The sequence below is a fragment of the Oncorhynchus mykiss genome, chromosome 8, assembly GCF_013265735.2.
Source record: "Oncorhynchus mykiss isolate Arlee chromosome 8, USDA_OmykA_1.1, whole genome shotgun sequence".
Lineage (NCBI taxonomy): Eukaryota > Metazoa > Chordata > Actinopteri > Salmoniformes > Salmonidae > Oncorhynchus > Oncorhynchus mykiss.
Window position 1 is genome coordinate 46,257,630 of NC_048572.1, and position 20,962 is coordinate 46,278,591.

Genomic DNA, 20,962 nt, shown 5'->3' on the forward strand with positions numbered 1-20,962 from the left:
AGATCAAAGCGAAACCAAACGCTGTTTGTGCTCAAAATATATCTTCATAAACAAAAAGGCACAGGCGAACCCAAAGTAGAAAATATAAAGTACTCAGGAAATAGTAGGCGAGATTCCTCTCAGGAAAACAATTAACATTTACAATGACCGACAATGACAAATGGCAGAGGCAGTATATATACAGTGATAGAGTGGGGATTGGAACCAGGTGTGTGTAATGACGACGAGACAAGTCCGGGGTTGATGAGTGAAGGGCGTTTGCCAGCAGTAGGTTCGGCAGCAGCTAGAAGGCCTGCAACACTGAATGCCTGAGCTGGACAGGAGGGGGAGCCAAAGCAAAGGCTGGTGTGACAATATTTGAGATTCTTCAAATAGCCACCCTTTGCCTTGATGACAGCTTTGCACATTCTTGGCATTCTCTCAACCAGCTTCATGAGGTAGTCACCTGGAATGCATTTCAATTAACAGTTGTGCCTTCTTAAAAGTGAATTTGTGGAATTTATTTCCTTCTTAATGCAATTGAGCCAATCAGTTGTGTTGTGACAAGGTAGGGGGTCTATACAGAAGATAGCCATATTTGGTAAAAGACCAAGTCTGTGTTATGGCAAAAACAGCTCAAATAAGCAAAGACAAATGACAGCCCATCATTACTTTAAGACATGAAGGTCAGTCAATAAGGAACATTTCAAGAACTTTGAAAGTTTCTTCAAGTGCAGTCGCAAAAACCATCAAGTGCTATGATGAAACTGGCTCTCATGAGGACCACCACAGCAATGGAAGACCCAGAGTTACCTCTGCTGCAGAGGATAAGTTCATTAGAGTTCCCAGCCTCAGAAATAGCAGCCCATTTTAATGCTTCAAAGAGTTCTAGTAACAGGCACATCTCACGATCAACTGTTCAGAGGAGACTGTGTGAATCAGGCCTTTATGGTCGAATTGCTGCAAACAAACCACTACTAAAAGACACCACAAAGAAGAAGATACTTTCTTGGGCTAATAAACATGAGCAATGGACATTAGACAGGTGGAAATTTGTCCTTTGGTTTCAAAATGGAGATTTTTGTTTCCAACCGCCGTGTCTTTGTGAGACGTGGTGTGGGTGAACGGATGCATGTGCATTTCCCACTGTAAAGCATGGAGGAGGAGGTGTTATGGTGTGGGGGTGCTTTGCTGGTGACACTGTCTGTGATTTATTTAGACTTCAAGGCACACTTAACCAGCATGGCTACCACAGCATTCTGCAGCGATACGCCATCCCATCTGGTTTAGGCTTAGTGGGAATATCATTTGATTTTCCACAGGACAATGAAACAACACATCTCCAGGCTGTGTAAGGCTACTTTACCAAGAAAGAGAGTGATTGAGTGCTGCATCAGATCACCTGGCCTCCACAATCCCCCGACCTCAACCAAATTGAGATGGTTCGGGATGTGTCGGACCGCAGAGTGAAGGAAAAGTGCTCAGCATACAGTTGAAGTCGGAAGTTTACATAAACCTTAGCCAAATACATTTAAACTCAGTAAAAAATCCCTGTCTTAGGTCAGTTAGGATCACCACTTTATTTTAAGAACGTGAAATGTCAGAATAATAGTAGAGAGAATGATTTATTTCAACTTTTATTTCTTTCAACACATTCCCAGTGGTTCAGAAGTTTACATACACTCAATTAGTATTTGGGAGTGTTGCCTTTAAATTGTTTGACTTTTAGCCTTCCACAAGCTTGCCGTGATGCCGAGCACTCATCACCTTCAACCATAAGTGAGTCGATGGCTTGAATAGTCTAGCTGGAAATGGAATACAATGTAAAAATGTGCAGCATACAGTAAAGACCTAATTAACATATGCAGGTTGCTTCTATCTTCAGTATGCTTTAAATGCTTTATTATCAAAATGTTTAAAGTGCGTGTGGGCGACCTCAAAGAACTGCAAAATGTTGGATAAAGCATATACTGTACAGTACTGTCTTTCTTCATCAGCATCTTTATACTTTTGTTAATAAAATACATTTAAAAAAATACTCTTTCAAAATGCAGATGTTTATTTCGTTATGGATCCATAAGGAATTACTATGGGAATAAATATCACTGAATGACAGAAATATTGGAACAAAGTAGGCTAACAAATTGTTATTAAGAGGCAAGTCGAAGGGGGAAAAGACAGTGCTGCTCTGAGACAAGCATAGGGACTGGTCTTGATAAATCAATGAGATTTTTATTTATCTCCGTTTGGGTATTGGTTAGACTACAATTAGGGTGTGGAAATGTTAGGAATATTTTGCTCTTACTGTTTCACATCTGACCATGATTGGGAGTCCCGTAGGGCGGCTAACAATTGGCCCAGCGTCATCCGGATTTGGCCGGGGTAGGCCATCATTGTAAATAAGAATTTGTTCTTAACTGATTTGCTTAGTTAAATAACGGTTACATTTAAATGTAACAAACCTCATCCATGGAGGGTATTGTTTTCTTAGCAAGGGAGGATAATTCCCCACCTGGGCGGACTGTGAGAGGATCACTTACAAACACAATGATATCCTTGGGCATGCTGTATTCTTCAAATCTGGTGGAGAAGTTGTCCCTCAGCTGCTTGATGAAATCTTCCCTCACCTCTGTGACAATGCTGCGGCCTGGTCCCTCTGCCTGCCGTTTCTTCAGTGTGCTGAAGTGCAGTAGCCTTCCAGATGACAAGTCCAAATCAAACAACTCAACCTCACTTGTAAAGGCCTCAAATTTCTACACCATGTCCATGACTGTTTCCCTCTTCTTGTTTTTCCACAAACGGGGCTGTTTTCTGGACTCAGTGGCGCAAACGATCTGGGAGAATCTCAATTGCATACTCTCGTCTTCTCTCCTGGACTCCTTCTCAAACCCCATTGGAGGAGAAGGTCAGAGGGGCGGGACCTCTGGCTTTTATCGTCCAATGGGTTTTGAGAAGGAGGGGAGGAGAGAGGACTCGATGAGGATGCAGTTGAGATTCAGCCCAAGGGGTCAATGGGTCAAAAATAAAGTTCAAATATTTTTGATGTCTTCTGTGCCCATATGAATAACCCCTATGATGTAACTGGAATGATAAGGTAGATGTTCTTCTTGTCTGTTTTTGTTTTATTATTTCACTGCCATACTGTGTTTGATCTTGTCTAGCCATCTTGTCTCAAGAGAACCACAATGGAAATAAGTTCCAGACTTTATTGTGTGTTATCCTCAATGATTTTACTCATGTGCATGTATGGCTTTTTCAAGTTTTGTGTTTGCTTGTTTTTATTAAATTGTCAAATTGATAAACTAAACTAAAAAGTCTGATAAAATGGAAAACTAAATGGAAAAGATTGGATGTCAAAGTCAAATGCATTAAATCATTCCTAACCAGAAATACTCATTCGGGGAGGTAAAGTAACACAGACCAAAAATATGCAATAAGTAGTAAGACTATGGCCAGCTTTATAGACAAGGTAACATCTTAATAATTCGTTCCCCTTTTCAAATTGAAGTCCAATTTTGTGATGTTGTCAACCCATAGAATTATTGCTAAAATCTCTTCTTCTTCCTCACATGTCTACTCTGCTGACCAAAGCTCAAGTAAGTCGAGAGATAAATGGGAGAGGCTGTGGACATGTCCTAATGTGCCTTTCCCAGCTAGCTAGTTTATGCTGGCAAGCTTGCAACAACAGCACTGCGCTAGTTAAAACTTGTAAAAGTGATGTTTATTTACACTGAACAAAAATATCAACGCAACATGTAAAGTGTTGGTCACTTGTTTCATGAGCTGAAATAAAAAGTACCAAAAATATTATTTCTCTCTATGTTGTGCTCTAATGTGTTTCCATCCCTGTTAGTGAGCATTTCTCCTTTACCAAGATAATCCATCCGCCTGACAGGTATGGCATATCAATAAGCTGATTAAACAGCATGATCATTACATAGGTGCATGACAATAAAAGGCCACTTTAAAATGTGTAGTTTTGTCACACAATACAATGCCACAGATGTCTCAAGTCTTGAGGGAGCGTGCAATTGGCATTCTGACTGCAGGATTGTCCACCAGAGCTGTTGCCAGAGAATTGAATGTTAATTTCTCTACAATAAGCTGCCTCCAACATTGTTTTACAAAATTTGGCAGTATGTCCAACCGCAGACCACGTGTAACCATGCCAGCCCAGGACCTCCACATTCGGCTTCTTCACGTGCGGGATTGTCTCATGCAACAATCTTTGAAATTGTTGCATGTTGCGTTTATATTTTTGTTCAGATGGGCGAAGGAGAAATAACTTGTAGTATTAGTCACCATCTGGATGTCACTGTGACATGCCAATTAGCTAACGTAACGAGGTTGTAGCAAAGTGCTTCCCACTGTTTTCCTTCACCGGGCAGCTGTATCACATTGCTGGTGGTAGCTAACATGGCCAATGTGTTCCATCCAGTGATGTACAAACCCTGGATTGCATGTATTGGCCATTACTAGGCTGTGAAGCCACAAGTCTGTCCTATTGGCACTCCCCAGTAGGGGCAGTCCCCAGTAGTGGCACTCCCCAGTAGGAGCACTCCCCAGTAGGAGCACTCCCCAGTAGGAGCAGTCCCCAGTAGGAGCAGTCCTCAGTAGGGGCACTCCCAAGTATTGGCACCCCCCAGTAGGTGCACTCCCCAAAGGGGGCAATCCCCAGTAGGAGCCGTCTGCCATAGAAATGAATGGAATGTTTCAAGGAAAACAATGTATGTTTTTAACTATTTTTGTTGTTGTAGTGGGGATAGTAACAAAATAGTAATCTATAAAATTATACTTGAAGTAAAATGTTTTAATATATTAACATTTTTATGTTCAGTTCGCAATATAATTTAAAACTATGCATTAAGGTGTCTGTAATATAATAAATGTGGCAAAAACGAATGCAGACCTTAATAAATTCATTTCTATAGCTTCCAAAATATTTTTTGCATTGGTGGAGGAGTGCCAAGATGGAGGCACAGTGACTTTAACACCCCCAAAGATTCATCTAGTGTATAGATAAATCATTGGTTCTGTCCCACTTGATTATATTTTGAGTAGGATACCAGCATAAATGAGAAATAGCTTGTAATATTGGTAGTAAGCATCTGGATGTCACCGTGATACAGTCTACTGCTCAATGGGGAGACACAAGAACACAGGGCACAGTGTGTCCTTCATTCCTGATTGCCGACTAAAGTGTGAACATTGCTGTCCTGCAGTAAGGAGGGAAGTAGCAATATCAAGCCAGGGTGACAGCTAAAGTACATTTCTTGTTGTGATTTTCGGGATAAAAGTAAAATATATATTTTTTAACAACAATTACTCCGATAAAATCTGAATGATTCTGAACACTCTCCCAGTCTCAAGTCCCATCTTTGGCAGACAAATTTCAAATTCTCTTTGAAGTTTCTAGCCACAAGCATAAACTAGCTAGCTGAGGATGGCTCATTAGGATGACTGACTGAACTGACTGAACCAAATTCGTTCTTTCCCATTCAACTCTTGCTGTGTGACATACATCATACATTTCGAGAAGGGTGCAGTTGCGGCCTGCAATTCGGGGCATTCCTGCATATGGACATCCCTGCATTGGCAGGAAACTCTTGTCCATTTTTAAGTTAGGACAGGCATGAGGTGGGGGCCCTCCAGTACAGTAGTGCATAATAACGTTGGATGCCATCCGCCGATAAACCCCACACAATACGGGCATGGGTGACAACGGTAGCTAGCTAGCTGTACACCGGTAGACACTGTCCTTCGCCACTGCCTGTCAGGCATTGTTTTCCTGCAGTTCTGTTAACGATGGCGAGGGCAGGCGGAAGCGAAGGACACTTGGTGCTAGTTTAACCAGCTCGTCCTAACCCCACACAATACGGGCATGGGTGACAACGGTAGCTAGCTAGCTGTACACCGGTAGACACTGTCCTTCGCCACTGCCTGTCAGGCATTGTTTTCCTGCAGTTCTGTTAACGATGGCGAGGGCAGGCGGAAGCGAAGGACACTTGGTGCTAGTTTAACCAGCTCGTCCTAAGGAGGACTCCGGTACCCAGCAGCCCGGAGCGACACTGTGTGCTATCTACCAAGCACTCTGTGTCGCTAACTATCAAGCTAGCTAGTACTCGGTGTCGCCCCAGCCACCTGCCTGCTGTGCTAGAGGAAGGCGAGAACAGACAGTGTCCTTCGCTCCCGCCTGTCGGGCACGTCTTTCTCCGGTACACAGGAGGCGGCACTGTGTGCTAGCTAGCAAGCTAGCACATGGTGTTTCCCCAGCCTCCCTCCTGTTGTGCTAGCGGGAGGTGGGGACGACCAGTAGACAGTGTCCTTCGCCCTTGCCCGTCGGGCTTGGTTTTCTCCGGTATACAGCAGGCGGGATGTGGGGTGGCGACACTAACTAGCAAGCTAGCTAGCACGCGGGGGCGACCGATAGACAAATTCCTTCATCCCCGCCTGTCGGGCACTGCTTTCCTGTGTGTTTTGTTAATGACGGTGAGGACAGGCGGGATCGAAGGATACCGTCTACCGCTAGCTAGCAAAGAGGACTCCAGTAGGTGTGGAGGGGGCAGGAACCAATGGGATGCTCGAGTGGGGGTGTTCATGAAGGAACCAATGGGATGCTTGGGTGGGAGGCAGATGCCCACATGCAGGAACGCCCCAAATTGAGGGCTGCAGTTGCACACAGGTTCATGTCCTAACTGTCCAGGAGCAGAAACAGATCACATCCTCCTTCACTGTCAAACTTATGAACAAGCATTTTGCTACACTCGCATTAACATCTGCGAACCATGTGTATGTAACCAATCAAATTTGATTTGACATCAAAGGCAAACGCTCAGAAGAATGATTACGTCCCTGGGAATAAGCTTCAACCTTCTCTAATTTGCTCAAAATCCGCCCAGAACACACTGTAATCCATTTATCAATAACTTCCTTCTTCCAGTCATGTAGACTAGAGCGCAGAATCTAGAACAACATCAGTCTCACCACACTCCATACCGGTAGGTGGCGGTAATGCACCTAATACTGGTATGCACCCTATTGCACATTTTGGCCACCAGACGTCTCTCCTGCCGAGATAAATACTATAGTCAGCACTATTCTGTACCACACACACTTCATTCGAAGGAAGGTTTGGAAGAAACGTGTATCCTACAAGCACTACGGTTTCCAGGTAGGAGATTCCTTGTGCTATGTTTAGCTAGATTGTAACATGTATCAAGCGGCGGAGTATGTCGCCCGCCTTGCGTTTTTGTTCAATGGGTTTGTTTAGTTTCCGGTCTATGCTGCTTGACGTTTTCTCTGCACACGGCACCGTAGATGTTGCTAGTGCAGAGTGCATAAATTCAGCTCATGGCGCTCTCTTTTGATAGTAAACTCGGTGTATTTCGTATCCGAGATTCCTGTGGTCGTTACAAAACACAATTGTATCGTTTTTCATTTGCGCATGATTGCCTATCATTTACACCCTGACTAGGCCCTGGCAAGGCCCGCAAGCAACCACCATATGTTCTTCCTTCGAAATGCCGCATCTGTTGATAAAGGAGAAAGAAATCTCTAGCTATGAGTCTGGGTACTTGCATGTTGGCCTTTTGTTATAAGTGATTTGTCGTGGTTATGCTTACACGAACTAGGAGTGTGGAGCTGTCGACGTTCCTATTTACCTAATTAGTTATTCTCAGATATACCGGCCCCATTTTGACCAAACACGGTAAATGATGCGTTTTGTCCTGGTTGGTGCAATCCGATTTCTTTGTGACGTCCCTACCCTAAACCCCTACCGAAACTATTTTAAATGTCAACTTGGAATGTGTAGGGACGTAGCAGGGATCCCGGATAGCAATATTGACCATATTGCCATAAAGATACAATAGTGTGTGATTGTGGCCTGCAATTCGTGGCGTTCTTGCTTGTTTTCATTCCTGCATCTGCAGGAACACCCCCCTGTCCAGCATGCCAGGCGCGGAAGAAGGACATTAACTACCGGTGTCTCTCCCACCTGCTGTTTAACGGAGTCCCAGCACAGTGTCCTTTGCTTACACTTGCCCTCGACTTTAACAAAACTGCTGGAAAGCGGTGCCCGACAGGCAGGGGAAAAGGACACTGTCTACCAGTGTCCTAACTACCTATCCCACCTGCTGTGTACCGGAATCCTAACTAGCTAGCACACCGTTTCTTTCGCTCCAGCCTGCCGAACACCTGTCCTCGCAGTCATTAACAGACCCGCAATAAAGCGGTGCCCGACAGGCAGGGGCGAAGGACACCATTGCCACCCCCACCCCTTTTTATATAGTTGTTTTTGTTAGTTTGTGTCCAACATTATGTTCATTACCCCCACCTAGTTTACTGGAGCGCCCCCGCCTTTTGCCTGTGTACCGGAGTCCTATCTTAAATTGACCAGTATAAGTATAAAGAGCGGTTGCATCATTTCTGGGGGAAAACATGTTTACTGTTGCCTTGCTTTCCTGTTTTGAAATTGCAATACATCACTTCATGCTAGTTAGCCAGCTAGCTAATTGGCTAATAGCACAGATGAAATAATAATCTTTGTTAATGGCTTGTTGTAGCTAGCTAAATCTGAACTAGCACACCTGATTCACCATCCACCATCTCAGATTATTCTGAAATCGTTTCTGTAGTTAGAAACTGATAGGGTTAGCATTCCTGCAACATTGTTTAGTTGAAATACATTTCTCACAGAACAAATTATATCTAATTGATTGCATCAAATTGGCATTTTTTATTTATTTATAAAGTTCAATAAATATAGTACCTAACATCCTATTTGGACAAAAGGTCTTCCTAACAATGAGTAAGACATGAGAAATTGCCAAAAGCCACCCACAGACTGGCCACAACCGCAGGGCCGGAGCCAGACATAAGCGGTCGCTTAGTGTCCTTCAGAGTCTCAATTTACTGTTCAGTTAGAATAGTAGAATGCACAAGGTGTCATTTTGAAATTTGATTGTGCATCAGCGGTCTTTCCTCTCGTGTCAGTCATCTCAATTAATCATGTCCGCTACCAATTTTTAGTTTGGTAAGTTAGTTTTGCCCATCTATCTAAACTTTTAATAAGCATGGCCAAATACCAACAGGCCACGCAGGTCATGTGCTCAGCGCCGTGACCTTCAGGGGATCCCGTTTAAAAAATAAAAAACAACAACTTTATTAGTCACACTCACTCAGATCGTATTAACATGGTATAAATCTTGGTCAAATGTGTAGAATTGCAGGAAATTAATTTTAAAATGTACAATGTTATCTCTGCCGTCAAGAAGGGGGGAACAAAAATGTTTTGCCTGCGAGGTGGGGACCTCCCCAACCAAATCTTGCCCACTCCAACGGCCAGTAAACAGTATCAGTTCTCTGTTTGACACGTAGTATAAAGCTTGATGTATTGTTTATTCGTTCTATGTAATGTATTCTCAGTAAATTTTGTGACGTTTTTTTTCCCCCTTGTTTCACACTTATCTTTTCCCCATAAATGAGTGTAAATGTACCAGGTTTTGCAGCTGTTCCTGTCACACCCTTTTATCTATTTTGCTGGTGTTTATTTATAACAATTGTCTTTGCAACTTTGGGTAGAAAACCAATAGCTTTTGCTCATGATGAAACTAAATTGTGTGGTCATCCTCACAAGTCAAGTCGGTCCTCTATGAGAGTAATTCAGTTTGACCTCTTAGACTTACAGTGCATTTGGAAAGTATTTAGACCCCTTGACCTTTTCCATGTTTTGTTACATTACAGATTCATGTAATACCCTTGATGTACGGATACCCTGAGAAAAAGGTTAATGGAAGATGAGACCATCGAGCCCAGCTAACGTTAGCTAGCGAGTAGGGACCATAGAATATTTGCCATCTTTAAGGTACCTAGCTAGCTAGTCAAGGCAATCTTTCATGCCTGGATTTGCACACACTGACCTTCTCAACCCAGTTATTTGTGCACTGCTGCATGACCTTAGTTATTTTGAGTGTTGGGCAGATCTTGACATAATGCCTTATTTCCTGTTATAAGTAAATAATTGCACCAATGCATCCCATCCAAAAGTGAGAATGTTCATCAACCGTGAAACCCTTGTAAGGTTACATGATGGAGTTTGTCTTATGACTATTTAGAAACCCTTATTCAACCAAGCTTAATAGTCCTTCGTGCTTGCCAAATTATAAGCTAGTCTCACAATTTTAACTGTTTATTCATGTGTCTGTTTAATTGATGGTTAAAGTAGTTGACCCATTGTCAAATGCAGCATTAAATATTTAACCATTTTAAAGCAATTTGGGCCCAGGCATCAGACTCCAGATCTTTATTGCAGAGTTGTGTCAATGAGGTGGTCGGTTTTCAATTGGATAACACTTATCACGTGGTTGGTGCAGGCTGAAAAAATATTGCTTTAGGATGCTATCGGAAACTTTAACATTTGTAACTAGCATGGTACCAAGCAATTGTTGTTACACCCCTGTAATTACAGACTATATTTAACACCAGTTACATGTTATTACAGTGTAACAATGAATTATTACAATACTGTAATTACATATGTACAGTGTATTCGGAAAGTACTCAGAACTTTTTCTGCATTTTGTTACGTTACAGCCTTATTCTAACATGGATTAAGTAAAACTTGACTCCTCAATCTACACACACAACCCCATAATGACAAAGTAAAAACTGGTTTGCAAAAAAAACTAAAACTGATATCACATTTACACAAGTATTCAGACCCTTTACTCAGTACTTTGTTGAAGCACCTTTGGCAGAGATTACAGCCTTGAGTATTCTTAGGTATGTCGCTACAAGCTTGGCACACCTGTATTTGGGGAGTTTCTCCCACTCTTCTCTGCAGATCCTCTCAATCATCAGGTTTGATGAGAAGGTTTGCAGCACAGATATTTTCAGGTCTCTCCAGAGATGTTAGATTGGGTTCAAGTCCAGGCTCTGGTTGGGCTACTCAAGGACATTCAGACTTGTCCTGAAGCCACTCCTGCGTTGTCTTGTGCATACGGTCATTTTTAAAATGTATTTTTTATTTAACCAGGAAGGGCTCCTTGAGGTTAAAATCTCTTTTTTCAAGAGTGCCCTGGCCATGATAGGCAGCACCAAGTCATTACAAAAAAATACGTTTTGGACACTTCAGTGAAAATGGTTAACTTTGTTAAAGCAAGGCCCTTGAACTCTTGTGTATTTTCTGCACTATGCAATGATATGGGCAGTGACCATGTAAGGCTTTTACAACATACAGAAGTGGGCTGGTTATCAAGGGGCAAAGTATTGACACGTTGTTTTGAATTGAGAGACGAGCTTAAAGTTTTCTTTACTGACTCTAATTTTCACTTGTTTGACAGCTTGCATGATGATGAGTTTCTCACATGAATGGCCTGTCTGGGTGATGTTTTTTTTTCTTCGCCTGAATGAGCTGAATATAGGATTACAGGGACTCACTGCAACTATATTTAACGTGCGGGACAAAATTGAGGCTATATTAAGAAGTTGGAGCTCTTCTCTGTCTGCATTAACAACAACACACAGGTCTTTCCATCATTATATGATTTTGTTTTTGTGTGCAAATAAACTCGAGCTTACGGACAATGTCCAATGTGATATAGCGATGCACCTGAGTGAGTTGGGTGCGCAATTACGCAGGTACTTTCCTGAAAAGTATGACACAACTGGATTCATTATCCCTTTCATGCTCTGCCTCCAGTACACTTACCTATATCTGAACAAGAGAGCCTCATTGAAATTGCAACAAGCGGTTCTGTGAAAATTGAATTTAATCAGAAGCCACTGCCAGATTTCTGGATTGGGCAGCGCTCAGAGTATCCTGCCATGGTAAATCACGCTGTTAAGACACTGGTGCACTTTGTAACCACGTACCTATGTAAGAGTGGATTCTCTGCCCTCACTAGCTTGAACTAAATACAGGCACAAACTGTGTGAAATTATTTATTAAGACTGAGACTCTCCAATACAACCCAACATTGCAGAGTTGTGTGCATCTTTTCAAGCACACCCTTCTCATTAACCTGTGGTGAGTTATTCCCAATTTTCAATTAACAAATAAGGTTTCATATGTAAGATGGCTAAATAAAGAGCAGCAACATAAATTATTTTTTTGTGCCCTGGTCCTATAAGAGCTCTGTCACTTCCCACGAGCCGGGTTGTGACAAACTCACACTCGTTCTCATGTTTGTGTGGCAGGCTTACAATGATGGCAAAACAACATTTTGAGAGTGTGCTGACCCTGGTGCTAGATGGGGTACGCAGCTGGAGGTTGAATGTTTGAAGGGGTACGGGACTATAACAAACTATGGGAACCACTGATATAGACCAATTAATTTAATATACCACAGGTCCAATTTAAGTTGTAGAAACGTCTCAAGGATGATCAATGGAAACAGGATGCACCTGAGCTCAATTTCAAGTGTCATAGGAAAGGGTATGTATAAAAAATAAAGTTTACATTTTACACTTGCCAACATTACTAAACCTGTTTTCAGTTTGTCATTATAGGCTATTGTGTGTGTTTTTATTGTTGTATTTAATCCATTTTAGAATAAGGCTGTAATGTGGGGTCTGAATACTTTCAGAATAATTTCTGAAGGCACTGTAATCTTTGTTCTGGAAATGGCCTCTGGTTTATTCCCTTCAATAGAGGTCTGGATTAGTAAAACCAATCCCAGTGAACAAGCAAACCATTAGGCAGCAGCAGTTGAAATGGTTTCAGTGTTATGGTCTTAAATGGTAAAAGTTCCAAAAAACACAATGACCACGTAAATGCGCACTGCATTCCGAATAGTAGCTCATATCCCGCTTATGGTCTTATTCGGGATAAGCTGTTTTACATCCATCTTTGATATCCCGCTCACGAGTATCCCTGTAGCCACAAATACACTGAATATTCCTCATATGGGTCAAATGGAATAGTAAGTGATATCTGGACACTGACTGTAGGCCTAGAACATCTCACATGTAGCACAATATTAACTGCTGCAGAATGATGCATTTCTTGCAGTAAAATTATACAACTAATGATAATTTTGTCTCGGGACAGGAGTGGAGAAATATTTATTTCAGCATCTCTTGAGAAAATGCGAATGTGCTTGTAATGTGTGGTCTCTTGACACTTATGCAAGTACTGAAGTTTTCTCAGAAACGTGTTTAATAATTTTCTCAGCTTTTCGTTTACTTAAAACTGGTCAAACTGATAACATTTAGCACAGGACCAATCTTTCCAGTGTATTGGAGTTGTGTTTTCTCCCCGGTCCCTAAATGAAACCTTTAGCGGTGTTAACTACACTGAACAAAACTATAAACAATTAATGAACATGCACCTGTGGAATGGTCGTTAAGACACTAACAGCTTACAGACGGTAGGCAATTAAGGTCACATGTATGAAAACTTAGGACACTAAAGAGGCCTTTCTACTGACTCTGAAAAACACCAAAAGAAAGATGCCCAGGGTCCCTGCTCATCTGTGTGAACGTGCCTTAGGCATGCTGCAAGGAGGCATGAGGACTGCAGATGTGGCCAGGGCAATACATTGCAATGTCCATACTGTGAGACGCTTAAGACAGCACTACAGGGAAACAGGATGGAAAATTGATCGTCCTCTCAGTGGCAGACCACTGTAACACATCGGTACATCTGAACATCACACTTTGCGGGACAGGTACAGGATGGCAACAAGAACTGCCCGAGTTACACCAGGAACGCACAATCCCTCCATCAGTGCTCAGACTGTCAGCAATAGGCTGGGAGACGCTGGACTGAGGGCTTGTAGGCCTGTTGTAAGGCAGGACCTTAGCAGACATCACCGGCAACAACGTCGCCTATGGGCACAACTCGCTGGACCAGACAGGACTGGCAAAAAGTGCTCTTCACTAACAAGTCGCGGTTTTGTCTCACCAGGGTGTGGTGAGATTCACATTTATCGTCGAAGGAATGAGCGTTACACCGGGGCCTGTACTCTGGAGCAGGATCAATATTTATTTATTTTTTAATTAATTTTTATTATTATTATTTTAAAAAAAAAATGTTTTTATTATTTTTTAATTATATCTATTTTTTTCATATTTTTTTTTTTTGGGAGGTGGAGGGTCTGTCATGGTCTGGGCAGTGTGTCACAGCATCATTGGACTGAGCTTGTTGTCATTGCAGGCAATCTCAACGCTGTGCGTTACAGGGAAGACATCCTCCTCCCTCGTGGTACCCTTCCTGCAGGCTCATCCTGACATGACCCTCCAGCATGACAATGCCACCAGCCATACTGCTCGTTCTGTTCGTGATTTCCTGCAAGACAGGAATGTCAAGTGTTCTGCCATGGCCAGCGACGTGCCCGGAACTCAATCCCATTGAGCATGTCCGGGACCTGTTGGATCGGAGGGTGAGGGCTTGGGCCATTCCCCCCCAGAATTGTCCGGGAACTTGCAGTGGCTTTGGTGGAAGAGTGGGGTAACATCTCACAGCAAATCTGGTGCAATCCATGAGGAGGAGATGCACTGCAGTACTTATTGCAGCTGGTGGCCACACCAGATACTGACTGTTACTTTTGATTTTGACCCCCCCCCCCCCTGTTCAGGGACACATGATTCAATTTCTGTTAGTTACTAATCTGTGGAACTTGTTGTTGAATCTTATGTTCATACAAATATTTACACATGTTAAGTTTGCTGAAAATAAACACAGTTGACAGTGAGAGGACGTTTCTTTTTTTTGCTGAGTTTATTTGAGCCTGCATAATTTGGTGCACACTGTCGTGCCGACCATGGTATCGGTCATAGCTACCGAAACGGCTTGCATTTGCAAGATTATTTGAGCAATCAACTGACCTATGACCATGTTCCATTTGATTCACTTTTCCATGTAGAGGGAATGGCAACGAGGAGGTGGGCAGCAGCTGCCCTGGCAGTGCTGGGTCTTGCTATGTGTTGGCCCTGCTCTACTGGGGACACTGGTCCAGAGTGCACTCGTGTCACTGGGGAGACTGGTAAAAGTGGCAGTGAGTTTCTGTCCACTATCGACACCCAGATGGCAGAACAGACCCAGCGGCAGCACCTGGAAGCTCTCTTCGACAGGTAAATCCTTCAAGTGGAGCTCCAGTCTCCTTTTTCACCTTTTTTAACACCTGACTTAACTTAAGGCACATCTCAATAGGTAGTCCAGGTAAGTCATGACCTCAAATACAATTTTTATTTGAAACATGTTTAGTCTACAGTGGTTGTTTACGAACAGTGAAATGCTTACTTACTGGCCCTTCCCAACAATGCAGAGAGAAAATGGAAAACTAATAAATACACTCACTAACGATTACTTGACTATATACACAGGGTACATGCAGAATCACTGTGCAGTGGTACGAAGTACTTGAGGTAGATATGTACATATAACTAGTAATTAAGTGACTAGGCAACAAGAGATTATAAACAGTAGTGTATGTGATGAGTCAAAGTTAGTGCAAAACTGGTCAATGCTGATAGTCCAGGTAGCTATTTGGATAACTATTTAACTTACTATTTAGCCGTCTTAATGGCTTGGGGGTGGAAGCTGTTAAGGATCCTGTTGGTTTCAGACTTGGTGCATCGGTACCGCATGCCATGCGGTAGCAGAGAGAACAGTCTATGACTTGGGTGGCTGGAGTACATTTTTAGAGCCTTCCTCTGACACTGCCTGGTATAGAGGTCCTGGATGGCAGAGAGCCCAACCCCAGTGATGTACTGGGCTGTACACACTACCTTCTGTAGCGCCTTGGCATTGGATGCGAAGCGGTTGCCATACCAAGAGGTGATGCAGCCAGTCAAGATGCTGTCAATGGTGCAGCTGTAGAATTATTTTGAGGATTTGAGGGCCTATGCTAAAACTTGTCAGTGTCCTGAAGGGGAAGAGACATTGTCGTGCCCTCTTCACAACTGTGTGTGTGTGTGGACTATGATAGATCCTTAGTGATGTGGATACAGAGGAAATTGGTGCTCTTGACCCCTCATGCTCGGCCCTCCGTTTCCTGTAGTCCACAATCAGCTCCTTTGTCTTGTTGACGTAGAGGTTGTCGTCCTGGTACTACACTGACAGGTCTCTGACGACCTCGCTATAGGCAGTCTCATCGTTTTCGGTGTCCAGGCCTACCACCGTCGTGTCATCAGCAAACCTAATGACGGTGTTGGAGTCGTGCCTGCCGACGCAGTTGTGGGTGAACAGGGAGTACAGGAGGGGACTAAGCACCCAACCCACCAACCATGTTGAGGGGTCAGCGTGGCAGATGTGTTGTTGCCTACCTTCACTGCCTGGACGTCGCCCGTCAGGAAGTCCAGGATCCAGTTGCAAAGGGAGGTGTTCAGTCTAGAGGTCTTCCAAAATGGACCTGGGGCTTTCCCACCCAAACCCGGTATGCACAATTTTTTTATTTATTTATTATATATATATATATATATATATATATATATATAATTATGACTGGTTCCGAATGTGCCCGAGGACAACTATACCCGTTCTGTATAGACCTGGTCGGATCCAGACCCGGTCCAATCCAAGTGAGGGAAGCAGCAGAAAATATACAGTATATTTAAGCTACTTCATTAACCGTAGCTGATACAGAATGAGAGGAGGGAGAGGGGCTGTACCGTGACGCAGGGAGGGCGAGAAGTGAGACTTCAACCAAGCCGACTTGCTCTATAGCCATGGCAGCTATTAGTCTACTGTTATTTATCATAAAATATGATTACGTAGTACCTGTCTTGACTGTATTAAACTAGCTTCTCCTAGTTTAATAAACGTTAGCTAGCTAGGCTAATTCAGGCTTCAGTGCATGCACTTTCTTATCCTACAGTTACAAATAACAACCACTCCATTCAGAATTGTAAGTAGCAAGCAGTCTACCTGTTGGCTCTTGGTCCTTGTAGCCTAACCTTCTCCTTTTAATTATGTCATTTTAATTCCATCTTCCATTGATTAGGCCTAACTTTTGCCACACACGGAGGCTCTATGACTGTAGCCTGTTGCCGCTTTGACTTATGATTTTCCAGCAACGACAACAAGGTACACGCGCACACTTTACTCTTGTGGAAAGCCAGAGCAGCAGCATACATTGTGCAATTTCTCTCTCTACTGCAGCAGTCACGTTTGGATCTGTACTGGTCCTTCCGGACCACTCAGTTGAAATTACACACACCAAAACCTGTTATAATCAGATCTGACCCAGAACTGTGACATTACTTAGAATTCTGGATCCGGCTCGCGTTTCAGATATTTGGGTACGGGTGGATCTGAGAAGACCTGTGGTTCAGTTCTTGGGAACAGGAACTGTGGTGATCTGCTTGAAACATGTAGGTATTACAGACTGGGTCAGGGAGGGGTTGAAAAAATCAGTGAAGACACTTGCCAAGCTGGTCAGTGCATTCTGAGTATGCGTCCTGGTAGTCTGTCTGGCCCTGCGGCCTTGTGAATGTTGACCTGTTTAAAGGTCAACTCCTTGAAGGTTGCAGTTGTTAAAAAATAAAAAATAAAATTTGCTCAAAACCTTTTTCTGGTCTATATGCACACCTTGAGTGTGTTTAATAGGGTATAATATAGCTATTTTGTTTTATTCACGTTCTGAATGTGTGAACTGTGTACAAAGGTGATGAGAATCAGCTGCATAATGCCTAAATATACATTATTTGAAATTGTACAGGTACGGGGAGAATGGCACCATTTCGCTGGCAGGCCTGAAGCGGCTGTTGGAAAACGTGGGACTCGACCGAATACGAAAGGTCATGGTGCAACACCATGAACAACCCGTGGACGACGGAGCGGAGGGGCATCGGCATGGACACCACAACCACCAACGTAACCACCAACACGAGGACGGCCACAATGGCACACACCGTCAAAAGCACTCCCACCGCCCCCCCATTGAGCCCAAAAAGGTTCCCGAGACCCCCAAGGTGCCTAAAGTAGATGACCCTGTCCTGGGGAAGAAAGTGGAGAATTCAGATGCCCACCATAACCTCTATGTGAAGAAAACCACTGCAGCGCAGGAGATTAGCACCACCACTGAGGCAGTGCGCAGTAGGCGGGAAGCCCCCACTGCTAGTCTGACCACTGTCATACTGGTCAGCAACTCTCTGGGGGCTGAGAACCAAACGCAGCCACCCATGGTCAGGCAGGAGGGCTCGGATAACCAGCACTTATATGACCACGATAATGACCATGATGATCACAACCATGATCATGAACACAGTCATGAAGAACACAGTCATGATGACCACAGCCATGGTCAGGACAGCCTCCACAACCAGAGCCAAGATCACATACAGGAGAAAGCAGAGGTATGATTTGGGCAGCAATGTGACATTCGGGGTGTTTGATATTAAAACCACACAAACATTCTCATACTCATAATTCCGATTGCACGTACCACTTCGACATTTGTCATTGTATATGACAAATGTTTCTCCCATATTTAGGTGTCTGATGTGCTTGAACTCAATTCTGTCTTCGTTAATTCATTGTCCCATATTCAGAACTTTTTTTTAATTGGGTTCTCTCTCTCATATCTTTGTCAAAACAAATCATCAAGCTATATATGTACTGTATGTGCTTGCTTCATATTTAGTTTGTGTATTTGGTCACATGCATAATTTGTATCGTCGTTGTATATTTTAGTGTTTGAATGCCTCCAGTATCCTGTCGTCCCATGGAATGGCCAAAGGGCCCCTGTCTCTCAGTGACTTCAGCTACCTCTGTCCTGCCCTTCTCAACCAGATCGATGCCAAGTCCTGCATACTGCACGGCAACCAAACACCCCAGCATGTCAACAAAGGTATGATTATGGCTCTTTCGCAATTGATCGAAAAAGATCGGACCTCTCCCCACTTCTTCTCTTCATTTCATTGCGCTGATCTGAAACAACTGACCAGGGACCCGGTTTCCCAAAAGCATCTTAAGGCTAATGTCATGGTTAAAACATTACTTAATACACAAGAGCTCCGCTAAACAGAATACATAGTTGATCTGTCTCTGACCACCGACCACTTCAGAACAAAAGTTGACTACAAATATGAAGTTGACAATGTCTTTGCAATTTGATACAGAGAAGTGATGTATAAAAAGATGCTTCAAATGGAAACCGAGATGACTGCATTAACATCTAAACAGTAGGCTATAGGTGTTTTCAATAGAGTTCTATTTTGCTACATGTATGCTACTGTCTGTCATTTCTTTCAATATATTTCATGATGTGTAGCCTAACGTGCGCAATGATTTTTTTTTTTTTGTGCATTTTTATTGGCTAAGCATTAGAATAAGCCACCCCTCAATATTTGCAGCCGTAGTTGGTGATATCTCTGGAGCTGATCCGTCGTCAGTATTGTGAAATAATTATATTTTGAAGGAAATATTTGAATGGAGAAAGCTGATCCCGTCAGTATCGACAAACGACTCCCTTAGTGACCGCTCTCTCTGTGTGATGTTTTGGGAAATGCATGTTACATCTTCAGCTGTTGTAGTAAATATGCATCGTTAAAACACTTGTAAGCCTAAGTTCCATCGCTATTGGGAAACCGGGTCCAGGTCAAAGCCAGCCTTACTATGTACTGTATTGATTTCACCTGTCAGGTCTTTTCCAATCAGTGCTTGTTGAAGGGCAGAGGATGGATTTCAAAACCATATCGACAGAGCCTGTATCTCCTCTTACAGATAGTGTAGTTAACTTATACTGTCTAGCCAGAAAGTAATAAAAACATGAGATCCACTTGCTAATCTAGTGGGAGTCTCTGGTAGGTGCTTTGGAATATATAATATGATACCTGTGCTCGCATAATGCAATAATTGTTTGAAGTGCCAATGTTTGAGTCAACCAATCTTTGTCAGAACAAAAGGGTAACTGTGAGCGAGCAGTGTGCAGGAATCTCTTCTTTTTTCCCCCTTTTTCTTTTTTACACTATCCTCGGTTTATTCAGCTTGCAGACAACAATGAAATGTAATGTAATTATAGCTGCTTTGATTGAATTTCATGGCAAGTCAGTTGGACACTCAAGTACCAATCAAGTGGCCGAGGTCTCTTGATTTTGACCTTGAGTTTCACGTGTGTTGGTACATTTAGATAAATATTAACTGCAAGATTGATATTAGGATAGTAGTGCATACTGTAATCTGCACATGCTCCATTTTCTGGTCTGAAGAGTATGGTTCCTCTTGGCTTGCCTTAAAGGCACAATCTGTTACTTTTATATCCAGCCAAAGTGCTTCTTCTGAACTGGTTAATGAAGTCAGATTGTGCCTGGACAATAATGACATTTTGAAGAATATGTCACTCACTACAGCATAATGTAAAGAAAAATGATTAAAAACTATTAAGCATATTCATTTTTAGCAATGCCTTATATGCATTAATCACATGTTTATTTTTTTTATGCCTTCCAGTTCACAAGCATAATAATCCCCATCACCATGGTCATCACAACCATGATCACACACACGAGGACCATCAAGTGAATGAAAACAACAAGAAAGTAGGCTCAATTCAAGCAGGTAAGAACTACCGTATTTTGCGCCGGGTAAATTTTCAGTATTGTGTCCTCCTTCGTATTCTGCCTCTCCAATTCTGTGGTAGATAAGATTAATCTATTAGTTGTCATTAAATGTCTTTCACTGTGCTAATTTCATTCCATTACACCAGTTTGTCTATTATACTTTTGGGGGACATTTTGCTTGAGCAATTAGCAGTGTGCTAAAATGTCACCGTTTCACTTGCATCAATGAACCTTTTTAATCAAAAACTGGATCTGTGCATGTATTTGAACGTGTGTATGTGTGTTCTAGCGTGGGCCGGCGGCTTTGTCTCCATCACCATCATCAGCCTGCTGTCCTTGGCTGGCGTGGTGCTCATCCCGTTGATGAACCGGGTCTTCTTCAAGTTCCTGCTCAGCTTCCTGGTGGCGCTGGCTGTGGGCACGCTGAGCGGAGACGCCTTCCTGCACCTCATACCCCACGTGAGTCACACTAGATGAC

General features: G+C 42.9%; 1 protein-coding gene across 2 annotated transcripts in view; it reads left to right on the forward strand.

Annotated features, from left to right (window-relative positions):
* The first annotated feature begins 7,010 nt into the window (after positions 1-7,010).
* The window catches only part of slc39a6 (solute carrier family 39 member 6), a 29,225-nt gene continuing 15,273 nt past the window's right edge, over positions 7,011-20,962 (forward strand). The window contains exons 1-6 of one of the 2 annotated variants that reach the window (XM_021612640.2): positions 7,011-7,150; positions 14,847-15,054; positions 17,643-18,279; positions 18,617-18,773; positions 20,375-20,482; positions 20,774-20,943. In XM_021612640.2, coding sequence (XP_021468315.2) covers positions 14,852-15,054; positions 17,643-18,279; positions 18,617-18,773; positions 20,375-20,482; positions 20,774-20,943 — 1,275 coding nt within the window. In that variant the 5' untranslated portion in view covers positions 7,011-7,150; positions 14,847-14,851. The remainder of the gene's footprint in view (positions 7,151-14,846; positions 15,055-17,642; positions 18,280-18,616; positions 18,774-20,374; positions 20,483-20,773; positions 20,944-20,962) is intronic. The other variant, XM_036985499.1, reaches the window with a different exon arrangement.